Source organism: Amyelois transitella, chromosome 21 (assembly GCF_032362555.1).
Source record: "Amyelois transitella isolate CPQ chromosome 21, ilAmyTran1.1, whole genome shotgun sequence".
Classification (NCBI taxonomy): Eukaryota; Metazoa; Arthropoda; class Insecta; order Lepidoptera; family Pyralidae; genus Amyelois; species Amyelois transitella.
The window spans coordinates 5,532,775-5,553,325 of NC_083524.1; the positions used below are offsets into that span (position 1 = coordinate 5,532,775).

Here is a 20,551-nt window from a genome sequence, read left to right on the forward strand (position 1 = left end):
TAAAAAAATGAGCTTTGCACCCATTGTGGGCTGTGTGCCTGTTAATTTTGCTAAATCCTCAAAATAAAATGTTGATGCTAACCTTTCTAAAATTCAATCAAACGATGAAGAGAAAATAAATGCATTTACTAGCATACAAGTATTATAACTTTATTAAATATAATTATTCATTCATAGTTTGTTATTTATATCAAAGCAAAATTACATGAAATATTTTTCTAAATTTTCTAAATAATACCTGATGTACGTTTATATCAGTAGCAGTTACTCAAGGTAACCCAGCTCACGGTAGCTATCAACCAAATCTTCAATCTTCCTTTTATACAATTGAACAGAATCTGAATCTAGATTTGTCATGTGTAGCAAAGCTTCAGCTACATCTTTTGCTTCTGCAACATTTTCCATTGCCTCTCTCATTTTAGCTGCATTTTCTGGTTTTTGTATTAACACAGAACATAGTAAAATTGCTGAGGAGAAGAAAAATTTTGAATGTCTTCGTAAATCAGCATCGAGTTGGTCCCTGGGATAGACATAGTTGACTTTCAACCCGAAATTGGCCAAAGATTTGTCCAATTCGGAGTGATAAAGGTCTATCCACTCGTAAAAATGTTGGTGCCGTGTTTTATAATCTGTACAAATGAATATCATATATTGAAGGTCACACACGGGGCTTCCGACCTTTGACATCTGGTAGTCGATCAAAATAGCATCCACTGGAATGGATTCCTGTAAATAAAAATAAACATTTATTTTACTAAAATTTATGTTTCAATGTTTTACTATTCAGCAATATGTCAATTAGTTCAGGGGTGATAGAGAGATAGACAATTCATTTATTTGATTTGCTACACACAATTTACAATTTCACATGAAATACAAATTAATTAGGTAAGTACAGTAAGTTCTTCATTTATCTCTTCAACTGTGTTAACTAAACTATTTCCATATAAATAAATAAATATATACGGGACAAATTACACAGATTGAGTTAGCCTCGAAGTAAGCTCGAGACTTGTTTTACGAGATACTTACTGAACGATACTATATTTTAGAATAAATACTTATATAGATAAACATCCAAGACCCAGGCCAGTCAGAGAAAGGTCGTTTCTCATCATGCCCTGGCCGATTCGAACCCGGGACCTCCGGTGACACAGACAAACGCACTACCGCTGCGCCACAGAGGCCGTCAAATTCGTCCGTCTACGGCCATATGATATGCCAAATGTGAGTTACTTCTATGTTTCATGAACATACATACATACATACATATGATCACGTCTATATCCCTTGCGGGGTAGACAGAGCCAACAGTCTTGAAAAGACTGAATGGCCACGTTCAGCTATTTGGCTTAATGATAGAACCGAGATCCAAATAGTGACAGGTCGCTAGCCCATCGCCTAAAAGAGGAATCCCAAGTTAATAAGCCTATCCCTTAGTCGCCTTTTACGACATCCATGGGAAAGAGATGGAGTGGTCCTATTCTTTTTTGTAATAGTGCCGGGAACCACACGGCACTGCACTTTCATGAAATAACTAACAAAACAAACTCTCTCACCTTCAATCGGAACATTATATTGTTGGTCCATCCATCCCCATGCGTTATAACGGAATATCTAATATTACGTTGATTTTTAAAAATCTTTATGCCGTGCTTCCATATTTGAGATAAACTGCCGCGTACCGCTTTTTTGTATACATCGTTATCCAATATTGAAATTGTTTCGTTCTCAACATTAACTCCAAATTTTTGGAAGTCAGGATTTCCAAACATCATCGATGAAAGATCTATCAGCTTTTCGGCATAGGTTTCGAATGTGTCTGGTTCTTTTTTCTTTAACACAAACGATAAGGAATGTAGTATCGCAAACTTTTTAATTATCTGTTTAACACTTTCATTAGTCAATGGTGTAAAACGATCTAGCATTTCAAAATTAGAATCCTTCAAATCTTCCAAAAGTATAATTTCACTTGGAGGTTCCATAAGGACTCCGTAACATTCAGGGAAAGGGAATAATTCTGCTTTTGACAAACCAGCTGCACGTTGTAAATCAACAAGTCTGGGTAGTACTTTACTATACATTAAACATTCGTTTGCAAAAGTTATATCAGCGGCCATTGTAGCTCTTAGTACTTCATTTGTGGGTGCAATTTTAGCTACCATTTTAAACGTTTCCCCACCTTCTAATTCTGCTGTAATCTTCTTAACATTAGCAGCATAGTTATCGCCAGCTTTTCCCAGAGTTTCAATACGCACTTTATTTGCTTTAAGTCTTCTTTTATTTAACACTCCAGCTATAAATTCTTTTTGCCGTGCCGTTACGCTACCTATCTCTCCTTCGAACGCAATACCTGCCATGATGCCAGCCACAAATACTACTCGTATCGTGTGTATGTTAAATTACCGTGTATATATATACTGATCGTTTGATATATATTGATATATATAATGATAATATTAATCTGTTTATTAAGGATGACAATTAATTTAATTGTTAAAACGTACAGCAGAGAAATGTGTAATATTATTGTAATATTACTTGGTCATTGATGGCATAAGCCAGTACAAATGTTATTCCCTAAATGTTTGATGTAATGAATGTGTGATCAGAATTAATCCTCACTTGAAAAATTTGAGTAACAGATTAAAGAAAAACCTAAAAAAGAACATATATAAATCAAATCGGCAGCAAATTATCAGGACAAAGTATCTCTAACGGTGCCGCGTGGTTCCCGCCACTTTAGAATAGGATTACATCATCTTTTTGCCATGGATGTCGTAAAAGGCGACTAAGGGCTTACAAACTTGAGATTCTTTTTTTAGGCGATGGGCTAGCAACCTGTCACTATTTTAATCTCAATTCTATCATTAAGCCAAATAGCGAGCGTGGCCTATCAGTCTTTTTAAGACTGTTGGCTCTGTCTACCCCACAAGGGATATAGACGTGACCATATGTATGAATGTGTGGGATTCTGCCGAATCTACCTTAAACTTGAAAAGGCTATCCCCCACATAGGACATTTTCTCTTTTTCTGCTAAAATCAATGTATTTTAGACAACTGTGCTTTCTTGGTATTAAATAAAAATAAAGACGTATAAAAATAAACTTAGAAACTCATAACATAATTTTATTTATGTTTAAAATCATTTTTATCAATCACAATAGATAAATAAATATATGATTAACAAGTAATACACATTAATTAATCAAGATAGCCAAATTCACGGTAGCTGTCCACCAAATTTACTATTTTGCGTTTGAATAAGGCAACGGATTCAGAGTCTAATGCAGACACTACTAATTTTTCATTAGATTCAATTCCTTCTTTCATTTTAGCGGCATCTTCTGTTTTTCTTACCGACACAGTGAATAATAAAATCGAAGAAGAGAAAAATACTTTAGAGTATCTTCGTAAATCAGCATCGAGTTGGTCCCTGGGATACACGTTGTTGGCTTTCAAACCAAAGTTGGCCAGACATTTGTCAAATTCCGAGTGATAAAAGTCTATCCATTCGTAATAATGTTCATGCCTTGTATTGTAGTCTGTACTGCTGAATATCATATATTGTAGATCACACACTGGACTTGCAACTTTAGCTATTTGGTAGTCAATTAAAACTGCTTCAACTGATAAATTTTCCTGTAACGAAAGATATTGTTATTCGTGCAGTCATGTTTAAAAATCATTCGCGAAATCTCGCCATAATTCAATACGTGGTAAGGTTCCCGTGCAAAAGTTGCAAAGGTCAGATGTGAGTCGTTTCATGTAAAATCCTGACTCCAAGGAGCACTCCAGTTTTCTCTCCAAAGTGATAAGAATGTTACTGGAACTAACTAACCCCAGGAGGAAAAGAAATAAACAAATAAGTAGACAAAATTTGATTTGAAATCTTATCCTATTAATATTTCTAGGCAATTTTGTTCCATGGCGCAATCTTTGCAATAATTTTACATTCATGACTATTAGGTATGCTTATAAAGCTTCTGTTCACATTGGTTATGTTTTTTTTCTTTTGTATTGATTACTGTATTTTAATCAATGCAACTAGCTCAATAATAACGCAAATAAACTATTAATGACGTGTTTATAATTTTCCGTCACCGATGAAACCCGACACCGAATGAACCGAATGAAGTGTTCACGAGAATACCTATTACTTGAACGGTCACGGAGATATGTTTTTATCTCACGTCAATTATGTGACTGATTATTATAATAGCATGTGTACCTATCAAAATATTTATGTTATACTAGCTGTGCCCGCGACTTCGTCCGCGTGGAATAGTTATTTTGGGCATCATATTTATTTTTGCAAACATCCTCCTCGGCTTTATCAATTATAGCTGCTAATTGTAATGCGACTTGGCGACGACTTGGCCCACATCATTACCCGCGACGGAACGGAGACCGTATAGTGAGATGAGAGGCCTTTGCCCAGTAGTGAGATCTTACAGGCTGATACTTTACTTTAAAATAGTAATATCTTCTAAGATGTTCATTGAAATTAAGTGATATCAAAGACAGTTGTGTGTGTTGGCGGTCAGGCGGTCACGCGTATAAGAAAGAACGCTGGTTCGCCGTATTAAATGTTTCGCTGCAAATTGCTTATAACGACTATATCTCAAAACCTATTCGTGTAATTTATATACTGTAAATGGCAATTTTAGTCTACATGAAAAGCCGAAAGTAATAAACATATTTATTTGGATAAGGATTAATACTGAATTAAAGAAAATTGGTTTCATAATAACTTATGTTTATAATGAAAAAATAATCTTAAAAAATGAACATAAAAGTGGTTATTGTAAGTAAACCTTAAGAGATAGATATATGCTCTCGCGGACTTTTTTGTGGCAAAAAATGAGTACTTCACATCTTTAGTACATTGTTTTACTATATCTTTGTTGGTTTGCGCAGCGTTCGCGTGGAAAGCTCGCAGATGGCCGACTCATTCAACTTTCACCATCATTGTTGACGTTTCCCGTAGGAAATCCAGGATAAAATGTAGCCTATAGCCTTCCTCGACAAATAGACTATCTAACAGTGAAGGAATTATTCAAATCGGTTCAGAAGTTTCTGAGATTAGCGCGTTTAAACAAACAAACAAACAAAACAAACTCTTCAGCTTTATAATATTAGTATAGATTATTTTCAAACACAGAATAAAGTATTTATTTGTAACGGATAAGACAGAGCCAATAATGACAGGAAGGCCACATTTATCTGTGCAGCTGATTGATAGAAATCATAATTACTCATAAAAATTTAATTGCAAATGTAAAAAAATCCATTTTGTCATTTCGAAAATTTCCCGATTTTCTTCAAAACGGTAAGTTTTATAGGAAAATTACCTCAGACAGATTGTAGATCATAAAGATATCTATAAAAAGGAATCAATATTTTTTTTCAATAAAGCTACCGTTTCTGAGATATTACGATGCAAAAAGTTGCAAGCGTCATAATATGCATAAGCACGTCTCGTATATACTCTATGTAGCAGTAATATAAGTAAAAATATTGTTCTGTCGGTAATTTTAACTTGAATTCAAAATATAAAATATACATAAGTATAATGAAACCCAGTCCCTTCATTTATACTGTAGTGAAACCTTGAGACAACATCTGTCTCTCTGTGTAATTGTGTACGTGGCTAGGGTCGTATAGCTGCTTTATCTCAGAATGCTCAACACATGAAATACCGTTAGTCTTTAATAATAGTAGTCCTTGCGGGGATACCGTTGTCGGCTATGGACACCACGGCCTCTCATGCCCTAGGAGTGCCGGCCGTTTAGGGCGCCATGCCGCCCTAAATAATATAATCCTCCGTGCTCTTGCCACCATCCATGTTCCAGCCGTTCTAGAACCAAACGGTCTGGCTCGGGATGATGCCAAGAGACCGGATGGTATGACTTTGGTATCCTGGAGATTGGGGCGGCCTTTGGTGTGGGATGCTACTTGTGTCGACACACTTGCGCCGTCTCATCTTCAGGTTACTAAATCTAAGGCCGTTCTGCTTCAAATGAGGCAAAAAACCTCAAAAGGCGCAAATATGTAGTTATCGGTAATATCTATACTTTTGAACCTTTTGGGGTAGAAACTCTGGGACCGGGGGGCCTATCTGCCCATCAGCTTTTCCGACAATTGTCGAAAAAGCTAATTGAGGTATCTCTTGACCGGAGGGCTGGAAATTATCTGGTCTTAGAGAATCAGCATTGCCATTCAAATTGGCAATGCTGCCAGCCTTCTGGGCACATTCCCGCATGTTGATGCTATGCAAGGACTGTACAATTTATAAATTAAATTTTAGTTTGATCTTTTTTCTTTCTTTTTATAAGTAGTTTTAGTTTTAATTTGATTATTGCATTGAATTTGATAATTGTAATCTCTATTATTGTCCTAAGATGATTTTCTTCACTTAGGGTTATTCAATTTTTTTTAAATAATAAATGCGAAAATTAGTCTTGAGTGCCACTGCGTAGTGAAAACACGTGTTTATTCTAACCTATTTCAGACTTTTTCAAGTTTAATAATAAAAATGTTAAAAAAAAACGCGCTAATAGTACACTACCTGAGAGGTGGCAAGGAAACGGATGCATATTATGACGCTTGCAACTTTTTGCATCGTTATATCACAGAAACGGTAGCTTTGTTGAAAAAAATTATTCATACCTTTTTTATAGATAACTTTATGATCTACAATTTATGTCTGAGGTAATTTTCCGATTTGAAAAACTTACCGTTTTAAAGAAAATTGCGATACACCCATTTTTTACCTTTGACCGTGAGTAAATTTTTTTCCTTAAACCGGAATCATGGGGAATTTTGAAATAATGCTTTTGATTGTGTTTTAAATAATTATACTCATTTTCAGCTTGATGGGAATTAATTAGTAGCGGCCCGCTTGTGCAGCAAACGGTTCAAGCCAAAGCCGACTTTCGGCGCTACAGGTTACGGCGCTAAATCCACTGCGGGTAACGCAACGTGTGTTCGCGGTTCTACAGAACAACGTCTATGGATAAACTGAAAAATTAAGATTTTTTTTCTTCGTATTTTTTCGGGATAAAAAGTATCCTATTTTACGCCCAGGATAATAAGGTATAATTATACCAAGTTTCATCAAAATCGAACCGTTAGTTTTCACGTGATGCCTGAACATACAGACAGACAGACAAAAATTTTTTTAATCACATTTTTGTGTTTGGTATCGATCCAGTAACACCCCCTGCTATTTATTTTTTCAATATTTTCAATGTACAGAATTGACCTTTCTACAGATTTATTATATGTATAGATTTAGTTTTTTTTTATAATTACAAAACAGAAAATTAATAAATACTTATATCACACTGGCTTTTTTAATCAATAGGAAATGATAAAAATACTCACAATCGTTTATGATTACTGTTGATTACCCTGACGTCGAAATTATGACTCCATGTGTGACTCAATCGTGCATAGGTCACCATGAATTGCAATTTTTTAAATCAACTTCGATACTCATTTAGCATATAAAATTGTGTGCCAATATAATATAGTTTAGTCTGGCTCTTTGCTCGACAACTGTCAGCAATCCGTACTTATAGTCGTACTCATATTGTACCAAAAAGCGGTACATCTGCGACTTCTAGATCGTCTGCATCATTCTCTTCTAAATTTAACTATAAATAAAGTTTATGAACACGATTTTGTTCAGAAAGATGTTCTGTCTCATCAAAACGCAATCCGTATTAAATTCTCAGCAGTCTGCATCATAGCTTAGAACCCCAAGCTAATAATTACGTTCATAAGTGATACCTATTGCGATATAAAAAGTTTATTATTATTGGTAAAAAAATTGTGAAAGTTTTATTCAGCTTTGTCTGAATACTCACCGACATCATAATATCAGAGATATATATACTATTCCTGCTACAATTTTCCTAACATTTTTAACACTTCAAGTAAAACAGACAAATGTACAGACTTACCATGTAAACCTGAAAATGTTTCATGTACCATAAGATATAGTCGCGATATCTTTTTTTTTAACTATATCTATATCTTTTACTCAGAGCTTAAATTTAGGTTAAAAAATAGATTTCGTTAAAGTTTGTTTTATTTTTTTCTAGAAAGTCATTTAGGACACCTTGTTAGAAAAGTTAAAAATTTTCACCTAAAAGTGTCCATGGCATGGCGGCAAAGTATTAAAACCAATTATATCATGAGAGTCTTTATAAGGGTCCAAATGTTTCTAATAGGTCGCACATACGTGCACCAAATTCAAATTCAAAATGTTTATTAAAGGATACTTCATATCGCTTAATAATTGTCAAATCATTTGGTTTCACAACATTGGTTGACGTCAAATAAATTACTTAAAACTAAGTTTACTGCCGCTTCCAAGGCGTTACTGCAGAAGAAGCGGTAACAAACTGCACTGCAGCATTTTCTTCAACAACGTCAACTTCACACCCTTGATAGAACCTTCATATGCTGTTTCGTATAACCATATATTTAGTTTGAATTCAACAAAACAATGAATTTAAAATTTGAAAAATATTATGTGTTCACATTTTTTAATAGCAAAAATGCATCAATAAACATATGTTATATCGGTTAATCAAGGAAACCTAAATCACGGCAACTACTAACCTTTCAACTAAAATCAAAGTTACAATTCTACATTCGACATACGATGTAAGAAAATAAAAGAAGCTGTCTTTTAATTTCGTTTGTTTTTTAAGAAACAAAGCGTAAACATACATTTATATACTAGGTGCTTAAATTAGATCGACTTGATACTTGATTGAAATAGACATTGTTATCATAACTTTATTGATTAAACAAAATCTTACAAAGAACAAAACAGTATTGCAGAAGCGGACGTGACCATGAAGATATAATCAATGCAGGAAGAATTGAAATTAAAGATACCGAGGATTAAAAAAAATACTTATTTAAGTGTGTGACGTGACGTTGATGTGATAAAAGGCGATCTTTTTTTTTAGGCGATGGGCTAGCAACCTGTCACTATTAAAATCGTTATTCTATCATAATGCTGAACGTGGCCTATCAGTCTTTTCAAGACTAGTGGCTCTGACTACCCCGCAAGGAATATAGACGTATCTTTATGTATGTATGTATATATTTTAGTGTATAGTCCACTATTGATAGTCCATGATATTGATAGTATCGATACTATTGCTGCTTACCTTGCAACTAACTACCGACAATATCGATAGTATTAATCGGAGTTTTCTTTTGAAGGATCGATCGATAGTGAAGATAGTTCGGCAACGCTTCCTTATTTGATAAACTTATTTAATTGTTTATTTATTCCCGTTTGCTGCAGAGCCTAAGCCATATATTTATTTCAAATTGCTGCAGGATCCAACACCTATTTCCAAATTTCTATATAGTCGCATGCAGAGATCGATTACAAAAATAATAAATTACTTAAGTCCTAGGATAGCTAAAACCTTGACATACTTCTTTGAAGTTCTTTTTTCTCGATTAACGTAAAAGTATTTAACTTTTGTTAACACGGTCTCTGGAGGGGAGTGATGTAGGCAACCTTCTTTATGTACGCCATAGCGACGGTTGCCATGGTTTTGTTGGTTAGGAAATAATGTTAGAGTTTTTCTTCAATTTATTTCAGTTTATATTTATTGTCAAATATTTTTAATTTTATTTCCATAATAAAGTACTTTAAATTTGATTATTTCTGTCCTCTTTTCTTTGGTTAACTTAACTTTGCGACTATACTTCCTACATCGATGACATTTAATAATTAACTAGCTGTCACGGCAGGGCATTTTAACGTAATTTCTAGTTAAAAAAATGCTAAGGGTGGACAACCCTTATCACTAAGGGATATGAAAAATAGATGTTGGCCGATTCTCAGACTTACTCAATAGCTCACAAAATTTCATGAGAATCGCCGTTTCGAAGGAGTACAGGAACGAACAATGTGACATGAGAATTTTATATATAAGACTAGTCAAGATAGCCAAATTCGCGGTAGCTGTCAACCAAATTTTCAATTTTGCGTTTGAACAAAGCAACTGATTCCTGGTCTAAAGAAGATGTTTGTATTGTTGCTGATATATCTTGTAAATCTTGATTAGATTCCATTGCCTCTTTCATTTTAGCGGCATCTTCTGTTTTTCTTATTAACACTGTCAATAATAATATCGAAGAAGAGAAAAATACTTTAGAGTATCTTCGTAAATCAGCATCGAGTTGATCCCTCGGGTACACGTAGTTGGCTTTTAAACCAAAGTTGGCCAAACATTTGTCCAATTCAGAGTGATAAAAGTCTATCCATTCGTAATAATGTTGATGCCTTGTATTGTGGTCTGTACTGCTGAATATCATGTACTGCAGATCAGTTACTGGGCTTGCAATTTTAGATAATTGGTAGTCAATTAAAACGGCTTCAACTGGAATATTTTCCTGTAATGAAATAATTGATTGATAATTATTTACATGCTTTAAAGAATCCATTTTTGAAGTCAGAGGCTTGATGAAAATTGATTAATTGATCGGCTCAATCGCAATTTCTTTTTATACTTTTAATAACAAGAATTAATATTAAAAATCACGTATAGCTTCTGCATACTCTTTTACATTAAGCATTCATCAGTCTGTAAAACTTTTATCAAGGACCATCTTTATTTTTTGTAATGGCTCAAGGTACTCTTTTCCATTATCTCCGTATTAATCCTTTCAGTAATTACCATAAATTTTCAGTTTATTTCACTATATTGTGTGTTTTAATACACGTAACACTGCGATTAACTTAATCGATAGATATAATCTATGTTGATAAGTTATACATATAGAATTTTTTAACCACACGTATTCATTTGGTTTATTAACCTATTAGAAGAATGATTTAACACTGTACGAAATATACTATTTACGGCCGCTGTTTGAAATAAAATTAAAGTAAATAATTCATTTTATTACCATATCAACTGTAACCTTCGTGTTATTCTGAAATAAACATGTACAAACTTTTGCATTTTAATATTAAGTAGATACCTAGTAAGAAGATAAAAGATATAGTAAGTAGATACCTAGTAAGAAGATACACCCACCTCTAAACGGAACATGAAGTTGTTGGTCCATCCATCACCATGAATAACTACAGAATATCTCAAATTACGCTCATATTTGAATATCTTCGCACTATGCTCGACTAGTTGAGATATACTCCCACGAACTGCCTTTTTATAAACGTCACTATCCAATATCGAAATCGTATCTCTCTCAATACTAGCTAAATACTCCCGAAATTCAGGATTAGCGCTCAACAATGCGAAGAAATCTTGAAACCTTTTACTGTAGGAATCGAATTTATCTGGATCTTCTTTCTTCAATGCAAACGATAAGGAATGCAGTAGTGCAAATTTCTTGAGAATCTGTTTAACAGCTTCATTTGTCAAGGGAGTAAAACGGTCAAGCATTTCGAAATTTGATTCTTTCAAATTCTCCAAAAGTAAGATTTCGTTTAATGGCTCCATCAAAGTTCCGTAACATTCAGGAGAACGGAAAAATTCTTCTTCTGATATACCTGCAGCACGTTGTAAGTCAACAAATTTAGGCAAGACTTCATTATACATGAGGCACTCGTTTCCAAAAAGTACAACTGTGCCCATAGTAGCTCTCACAATTTCGTTAGTAGGTGCAACTTTTGCTATCATATCAAATGTTTGTCCATTTTCAAGTACTGCTATAATCTTCTTAAAATTAGCAACATAATTATCACCAGCTTTTCCGAGGGTTTCTATTTGAACCTTTTGAACTTTAAGTCCTCTTTTTTGTAATAGTTCACTTATGAACTCCCTTTGGCGTGGTGATAAACTATCAACTTCTCCTTCAAACGTGAATTCTGCCATGTTTCCTTAAATGTAAGTTCACTTTAAATTCCATACATATTCAATTGACTTATATACTTCCCTTAGCTTATCAGCTATGATAAAATTAATCATATAATTTTTTATCGTCGATAGCATTCCACTTGATTAATATGTTGTACAGAGCCATGTGGCTCCCGGCATTTAAAAATCAAGAAGAATATCTTTTGCATGGTTATCATCATTAAACCATACAGCTAAACGGGGCCTTTAAGTCTTTTTTACCGCGCAATGTACCACGTAGTTGATATAGACGTGATTATATGTATGTATGTTGTACATAATAACTTTTTTCAATAAATTTCTTGAGTTGCTTTGGTTGGGTGTCATAATATGTATATTATGACACCTTAATTATTATAAGCCTAACAACAAGTCAACCATTACAATCGATATTGAAGTTTTCATCTTCTTTAACATCCTCATGAAAAGATCATTGGACTCCTATGGAGTCTTCCTAACTGAAAACTACATTTCTTAGGTAACTACGTAGTTTGCAACCGTGTTTAGATGATTATTTGTGACCGCGCATCAGCAAGTATCAGACTATCTTTAATGTATATACATTATATACTTATTTCTCTTTTTTTGTGGGCGAAGGACTGGTAATCTGTCACAATTTGAATCTCAATTCCATCTTAAAGTCCTACAGCTTAATGTGGCCTCTCAGTCTTATCAGAACTCTTGGCTCTGTCTACCCCTTTAGAAATATAGACGAAACTATATGTACGTATGTATCTTTTGCCCTCAACAACAGTTGATATTCTTTCTGATGTTACGTAGCTTCTAAACTAAAAACGCTATTAGCCACCTTGGGTAAAAAAACCTTAATGAACTCAACACTTTCACATTACTACAAGGTTTGTATGAAATAAAAAAGTAAGTTTTGAAGTGTTATTTAAAAATGTATTCAAGTTCCTGGTGATTTTTTATTATAATCTTCATACTATAGTCAAAATAATCAAAATTTACTGTATTATACTAAAACTTAATTTTCTTTAGTTATCATCTAGTCAAGATAACCAAACTCGTTATAACTATCGATTAAATTTTCCATCTTATTTTTGAATAAAACAACGTATTCTGGGTTTAAGTTGGCTGATTGTACTGTTTCCATTAGTTCTTTTAATTCTGCGTTAGAACTCATTGCCTCTTTCATTTTAGAAGCATCTTCTGATTGCCTTATTAACACATTAAAGACCATGATTGCGGTACAGAATGACACTTTCGAGTATCTTCGCAAATCAGCATCGAGTTGTTCCCTGGGATATACATCACTCGCTTTTAAATCAAAATTGTTCAGAGATTTATCCATTTCAGAATGGTAATAATCGAGCCATTCGTAAAAATGTTCATGACGTGTGATGTGGTCTGTTGAACTAAATAGCAGGTACATGAGGTCATTGACGGGATTTCCAACCTTGGACATTTGGTAGTCAATCAAAATAGCTTCCACCGGCACGTTCTCCTGAAACAAGATAATAATAATCGAGTAAGTAGTGCAAACATGGTATAGAAAAGAATTAAAGTATCATTTCACAGTAATATAATGCACAGCAAGTTTTGATAAAATAACAGAATAAACGAGAAAAAAAGGAGTGAAATGCTTTCATATAGATAGCAGGTGATGGGCGTATGTCAAGAATTGTACTCTGGAATCCTACAGACGTCTTTAACAGAAGTGACAAAATTCCATGCTCTCAAACCTATATTTTACCAACACTAAATTTTGGATTTAAGTTACATCATTGATATAAGTGTGAAAATTAATAAGGGTTGTTTAATACTGATTAAAATAATTAATTTTTCTATAACCCACCTCTACACGAAAGAGAATGTTGTTGGTCCATGCATCGCCGTGTGTTACTACAGAATATCGAAGGTCCTTTTCAAGAGCGGATATCTTCTGCCAATGCTCCGCCAATTTAGAGATAGTACCACGAACTGCTCCTTTGTAAAAGTCACTATCCAACATTGAAATCATGCCTTTTTCCATATTATCTAAATATGCTTGGAAATGTTGTTTACCGCTCAACTTTGAATAGAAATCTTGAAGCTGTTTACTGTAAGCTATGAATTTATCAGGATCTTGTTTCTTCAATGCAAATGATAAAGAATGTAAAACAGCAAAGTTTTTAAGAATATGCCTTATACTTTCATTAGTTAAAGGCGTAAATCGATCAAGCATCTCAAACTTTGAATCCTTAAGATCTTCCAAAAGTAAAATTTCACTCAAAGGTTCCATCAAAGTCCCATAACATTCAGCAAAACGAAAACATTCTTCATGGGACAAACCAGCAGCTTTTTGTAACGCTGTAAATTCAGGCAGTATTTCATTATATATGATACACTCGTTTCCGAAAAGTACACTTGCATTCATTGTTGCTCTTAATATTTCATTTGTTGGTGCCACTTTTGCTATCATTTTAAATATTTTTCCATTATCGAGTACTGCAGTTATCTTCTTGACATTTGCAATGTAATTATCGCCGGCTTGTCCAAGTGTTTCTATCCGAACTTTCGTAGCTTTAAGTCCTCTTGTTTGTAGAACTTCGGTTACTAAATCTTTTTGTTTTTGGGTCAAAATTTCTACTTCACCTTCAAACTTAAATTCTGCCATGTTTATTCAGATGTCTGGACACTATGAGTTTGAAGCTGAAACAAATAAGTCTTATATAAAGTATATTTGACCTTGATATAGCTAACGGTCTTGATAAAATTAATAATTTAAATTTTTATCACAATGATTGTTCACTTGTTGTAGATTAAAAATTAAAATAAACAATTACAAATGGAAATTCTACTCCTTTTAATATTTTCTTATTCAAAGAAAATAAAAAAAGGGCGCTCACATATTATTGGATAATGAGTTTTATATGCCTTAATGAACTTAAATTTATATCAGTGCAGACTTGCGCACTAATACCACCAGGAAAAAATATATACATACATACATACATACATATAATCACGTCTATATCCCTTGCGGGGTAGACAGAGCCAACAGTCCTGAGCGGACTGATAGGCCACGTTCAGCTATTTGGCTTTAAGATAGAATTGAGATTGATTAAAATATATATTTTACTTCAAAGTATCATCATTTTAATGCTCTTTATCAATTATCAAAACACAATAAGCGGACTTAATAATAAACGTATAAAATACCAATTAGCTATTAAGTACATAGGTCGAACGGAAAATTTTAACGTGGTTGTTAAGAAACAGGGTAATCTTATACATTTATATGATTCTTGTGTCACAATGTTTGTTCCCGTTCTCCTTCGAAACGGCTTGACCGATGTTGTGAGCATATTGAGTAGGTCTGAGAATCGGCCAACATCTATTTTTCAAACCACTTAATGATAAAGGTTGTCCACCCTTTACATTTTTTTTAACTAGAAATTACTTAAAAGTTATTTATATGGCAAAACAACATTTGCCGGGACAGCATGTAATTTTAAAATAATCTTTAACAAATATACTTAATTCTGAATGACGCGAAATAAGTATGCAGGAATAGTAAAAAGTAGAAAGATGTTATCTCCAAGAAAGAGGACTGATTTTATGAATGAAAATATACTTATACAAAAACGAAATGAATGGGCAGCAGTATTCAAAATTTGAAGAAACAAGACTGCGACGTGCAGATGATAAGTTTACTTAATAAAGATGTTACAAACAAAAAAAAAGTATTAGAAGTAAGCCTTATTATAACTGATCATCAAGACTTAAAAGGAAGTGAATATGTTAGCAACCAGCCGGCTACTACAACTAGGGCTATCTTTAATTCTAGATCTAATTATATATAAAAAATATTTATTATATATAAAAAATAATAAAAAATAAAATAATAGTATAAAAAATATTTATTTTATCTTTTACAATATTTTTTCTTACGTACTCAATGTGACTTAATTACTTTGATGATAATCATGGTAATAAGGCAAAAATAATGTTATTCATCATGATCGTTAAATATACTTTTGGAAGTGTTAAAATATTAACGTCATGATTCCGTTCCTTAAGAATGACTTTGAATTTTTCCGTTGGTATAAAATACATTCTTAGGCGGTTATATAAATAGGTGGAATGTGGATGATGAAGTGGAGAAATGTAGTCTCTCTCTTCCTACTTTTCCATTTTATTTAATTTTATTCACTTTTTCCATTTTATTTAATTTTTTTCACTTTTTATTTACGCAAAAGTAAAGTCAAAAGCAATTAGAAATTTTGGCATTAACAACAAGCAGCCTTTAGTTTGGATGCGAGATTCTTATTTTGTAAGTAAATGTTCCAGGATCGAATCTTGGCACAGTGAAATATTTTATTTTTGTGGTTATTCCAATTTTTTTTTCTTTTATTTTATGAATCCCAACTAATATTATAAATGCGAAAGTTTGTTTGTTTTTTGTCTCTTCACGTGTTATCTACTAACCAATATTCTTGAAATTTGGCGTATACATAACTTGCTTTAGTGCGGGACTTAATTCCCGGGAAAATTGTGGGAAAAAGCCTATGTCACTTCCGAAGGTCTATTCTATTTATGCGCCAAATTTCGTGAGAATAAGTCCAATTGCTTTTTAGTATATTCGTTACAAACATACAAAAATACAAATATTTTCTCTTTATTATTTGCGTGGACTAAGATGAATCTGGAGAAAGACGTCGGGTACTTTTCATAAATGCCGCAAATACTATAATTCCTGTAGGATTTGCGAAAAAATTTTGGTCTTTTGGCGGGTGGCGGTAAAATCGCGCGGGCTAAACGGCTTTTTCTCAATAGATGGTGGTTTTTTAAATATGGGTTTCAGGAATTCTAATAATTTTTAATTACGCGAAAGTACGGCGAAAGCTACTTACTTACAGGCTCTTCGCAAGAAGGAATACTCACTCTTTCTGCCCACCCCTATTGGATGATTGATTTATATGGATATCAGTGCATTATGATAAGATATATTACCCATCAAATAAATGGATTTAAGTATCTGACCTCCTGCCTCTCTACAAGCCCTCTAGGATGAATAATTTTCCCCGTTTTTTTTTTCACATTTTCCATTATTTCTTCGTTCTGATAGTTGCACCGTGATGTTATATAGCCTAAAGCCTTCCTCGTTAAATGATCTATTCAACACAAAAATAATTTTTCAATTCGAACCAGTAGTTCCTGAGATTAGCGCGTTCAAACAAACAAACGCTTCAGCTTTATAATATCAGTATAGACTAGACTAGCTGTCCCCGGCAAACGTTGTTTTGCCATATAAATAATTACCATAAAAACGATTCTTGTGGGTTAATCTTAAAAGATGGACATATACTGTAGCGGACATTTTTTAGATTATTTCAAGAGGAATAATACTTATATACATATATTTTTGGTATCGGGAACCGTTTTCGCAGCGCACGCAACGGAAGCCCTCAAGGATGAATAATTTTTTCCGTTTTTTTCACATTTTCCATTATTTCTTCGTTTCTAATAGTTGCACCGTGATGTTATATAGCCTAAAGCCTTCCTCGATAAATGGTTTATTCAACACAAAAAGAATTTTTCAAATCGAACCTGCAGTTCCTGAGATTAGCGCGTTCAAACAAACAAACAAACTCTTCAGCTTTATAATATAATATAGATTATTATTATAAATTATAGATGTCCAAGATTCAGGGACCTAGTTAAAAAAATCTATATTTTCCATGTTGACCTGCTCGGGATCGAACTGGAGACCTTCTGACAGACCACGCCCCTGATGCGTCATCGTCGATCGACGCCAACCCGCTACTTGGGACGTTGGTACACACCGGAATTAAGATTAATTTATTGGCTATACAGATAAGCCGCGACAACCGTGTGGTTCCTGGCACCAATAGAAAAAAAAAATAGGATCCCTTCATCTCTTTCCCATACATGTCGTAAAAGGCGACCAAGGGATAGGTTGTAAACCTGGGCTTACAACCTGTGACTTTTTGAATCTCAATTCTATCATAAAGCTAAACAGTGGAACGTGGCCTATCAGTCTTTTTAAGACTGTTGGCTCTGTCTTCACCGGAATGGATATATATGTGTATGTATGCTATACAGATAAAATAAGGTAAAATAATCACAACTTATTTCGTTTCGTAAAAAGGTGTAATGTGAGAAATTATTAAAATAAAAACACTTAGTTCTAGAATCAAGATGTCAACGCACAATCTCAATCCCCTAGCCAAACATACGAGTAAAATCCATCGTGTATTTTTTATTGGTTAGAAACACAAATTCAAAATAACGTATATTTTTACACTAAACAGTTAATATTAAAATAAAAACATTTAAAAGTGCGAATAAGGAACACGCTAACCTAAATAAGAGAAAAGTACCATTGGACACATTTTATTGTAAAATTGAGTTACTATTAAATAATTCATTAGTCTAATAAAAAAAAAATATAAGTCCTGTAAACTGAGAATACTTTAAAGAAAACAGTACAAAAAAAGATCATGAAAAATTTTCACCACCTCTAGAAGTGAACTTGTATATTATAGGAGAGAGTCTCTTTTTTTTTAACGAACACAAGGAAGATTTTTCTTGATCAAAGTTTAAGACTACTGTTTTGCAAGCTAATTAAGAGTGATGAGGTTTTAACAATTTTTACTCAAGATAGCCAAGGTCTCGGTAACTCTGAATTAAACCTACTATCTTTCTCTTAAAAAGACCAACTGATTCAGTATCTAAATTAGTGACTGACAAATCTTCAGTCATTTTCTTAAAATTTTCGGGATCAGAAATTTCTGTGTTCATTGCATCCTTTAATTTAGCAGCGTCTTCTGATTTCCTAATTAACATCGAATGAGACATTATTACTACAGCTAGATATAGCTTAGAATATTTTCTCAAATCTGCATCAAGTTGATTTCTGGGATATACTTCGTTAACATCGAGATTAAATTTTTGGAGACATTTCTCTAATTCTGAGTGATAAAAGTCTATCCATTCGTGGAAATGCTGATGCCTTGTATTATAATCTGTACAGTTAAATATCATGTACTGAAGGTCATTTACAGGACTTCCTAACTTAATCATCTGGTAATCGATAAAAACCACCTCCTTTGGGACGTTTTTCTGAAACATGATAAGAGTAAATTTTAATAAATACAAAAATAGACTGGTCACAAAATTTTAATACATTCTACTTATCACTATTAGAGAAGTAAAAATACACATTTTGACGTGTCAATGCCTTACAGGATAGACCGAACCCGTACCTATTTGTCTATTTATAAATGTGTGATTATTCTTGTGTATTAAGGAATGTGGGATAGCAATACATCTGAATCTCACTTAGATCTTACATCTTGTGACTTTTAGGTATGTCTAGTCCGTAAGGGATAATGACTTATTTTTTCTGATTGAAATCTGTATTATAAGTACATTTACAAATTGGTTTCTTGTTAGGTGTCATTCGTTCGATTTTTGTTTTTTTAACCTTCACAGAAAGTAATTATAATGATGTTAAGACCCATATACAACGCATTTTCATAAACTTTATATTATTTGAATAATTGAATAGTGAAGGTATAACCATAAAACTCACCTCAAACTGGAACATAATGTTATTGGTCCAAGCGTCACCATGTACAACAACAGAAAACCTGGAATTGAGTTCTTCTTCATAGACCTTCTCATGGTGGTCAAACATTTTAGAGACTGTACCACGTACTGCTTCCTTATCTAGGTCACTATCTAGTACTGAAATCGTGTCATTCTCAAGATTTTTGAAATAATACTTAAAGTCAGGATTGGCACCCAAAAATCTGTAGAAATTTCCACCTAACTTGCCAATTAATGAGTCGAATATTTTAGGATCTTGTTTCTTTAATACAAACGATAATGAATGATAGTTTGCAAAGTTCTTGAGAATAACTTTGATGTGTTCATTTGGCAGTGGCGTGAATCGATCTAGCATTTTTAATCCTGATTCTCTGAGATCTTCCAGCAGTATAATTTCATTCGGTGGTTCTAAAAATGTTTCGTAGCACTCGGGGTAACGAAATATTTCATCATTTGGCAATCCTGCAGCTCGCTGTATGTCAACAAATTTAGGTAATATATCATTGTACATGACACACTCGTTTCCGAAAAGTAGGACTGTACCCATTGTATTTCTTAATAATTCTACAGTGGGTGCAATTTTTGCCACTATTTTGAATGTATCTCCATTACGAAGTTCTACAATTATTTTTTTAACATTAGCAGCATAGTTATCACCGGCTTGTCCAAGTGTTTCAATGCGAACTTTTTCAACTTTTAGACCTCTGTTTTCTAACACTTCACTTATTAATTCTTTCTGACGTGGCGTCAAGCTATCAAGTTCTCCTTCAAACATTTTTGCCTTAATATTTCGACATAACAATAATCTTTTGTAGACATAAAATTGGCTTTTATACTTTTCTGCTATCAGCAAAGTATAAAAGCCAACTTTATATCTACAAAACCCTATGCTTTGATAAAATAATGTACACAATCATCATAAGTTGAATATTTTGTTAATTTGAGTTTCATTAATGCTAAAACAACTGAACCGATAAAAATATAAGGTAGGTATTTATATCACAATCAAAACATTATATTTATCCTTATCATAATTAACCTATTAATTGGTAAAGATGATGTAATT

The 20,551-nt window shown here is 33.3% G+C and overlaps 3 protein-coding genes across 3 annotated transcripts; all 3 read right to left on the bottom strand.

Moving 5' to 3' along the window:
• Positions 1 to 238: 238 nt before the first annotated feature.
• Positions 239 to 2,403, bottom strand: LOC106135577 (uncharacterized). The gene is made up of 2 exons (XM_013335927.2): positions 1,560 to 2,403; positions 239 to 726 (listed from the first exon to the last, which is right to left on the bottom strand). The coding sequence occupies exons 1-2, from the start codon at positions 2,358 to 2,360 to the stop codon at positions 265 to 267; spliced, it is 1,263 nt and encodes a 420-aa protein (XP_013191381.2). The 5' UTR covers positions 2,361 to 2,403; the 3' UTR covers positions 239 to 264.
• A 6,386-nt stretch (positions 2,404 to 8,789) lies between these two features.
• LOC106135578 (uncharacterized) lies at positions 8,790 to 11,927 on the bottom strand. The gene is made up of 2 exons (XM_013335928.2): positions 11,086 to 11,927; positions 8,790 to 10,438 (listed from the first exon to the last, which is right to left on the bottom strand). The coding sequence occupies exons 1-2, from the start codon at positions 11,884 to 11,886 to the stop codon at positions 9,980 to 9,982; spliced, it is 1,260 nt and encodes a 419-aa protein (XP_013191382.2). The 5' UTR covers positions 11,887 to 11,927; the 3' UTR covers positions 8,790 to 9,979.
• A 927-nt stretch (positions 11,928 to 12,854) lies between these two features.
• Positions 12,855 to 20,339, bottom strand: LOC106135581 (uncharacterized). The gene is made up of 4 exons (XM_060950495.1): positions 19,469 to 20,339; positions 18,530 to 18,996; positions 13,724 to 14,528; positions 12,855 to 13,372 (listed from the first exon to the last, which is right to left on the bottom strand). The coding sequence occupies exons 1-4, from the start codon at positions 20,258 to 20,260 to the stop codon at positions 12,914 to 12,916; spliced, it is 2,523 nt and encodes an 840-aa protein (XP_060806478.1). The 5' UTR covers positions 20,261 to 20,339; the 3' UTR covers positions 12,855 to 12,913.
• Between the last annotated feature and the right edge of the window lie 212 nt (positions 20,340 to 20,551).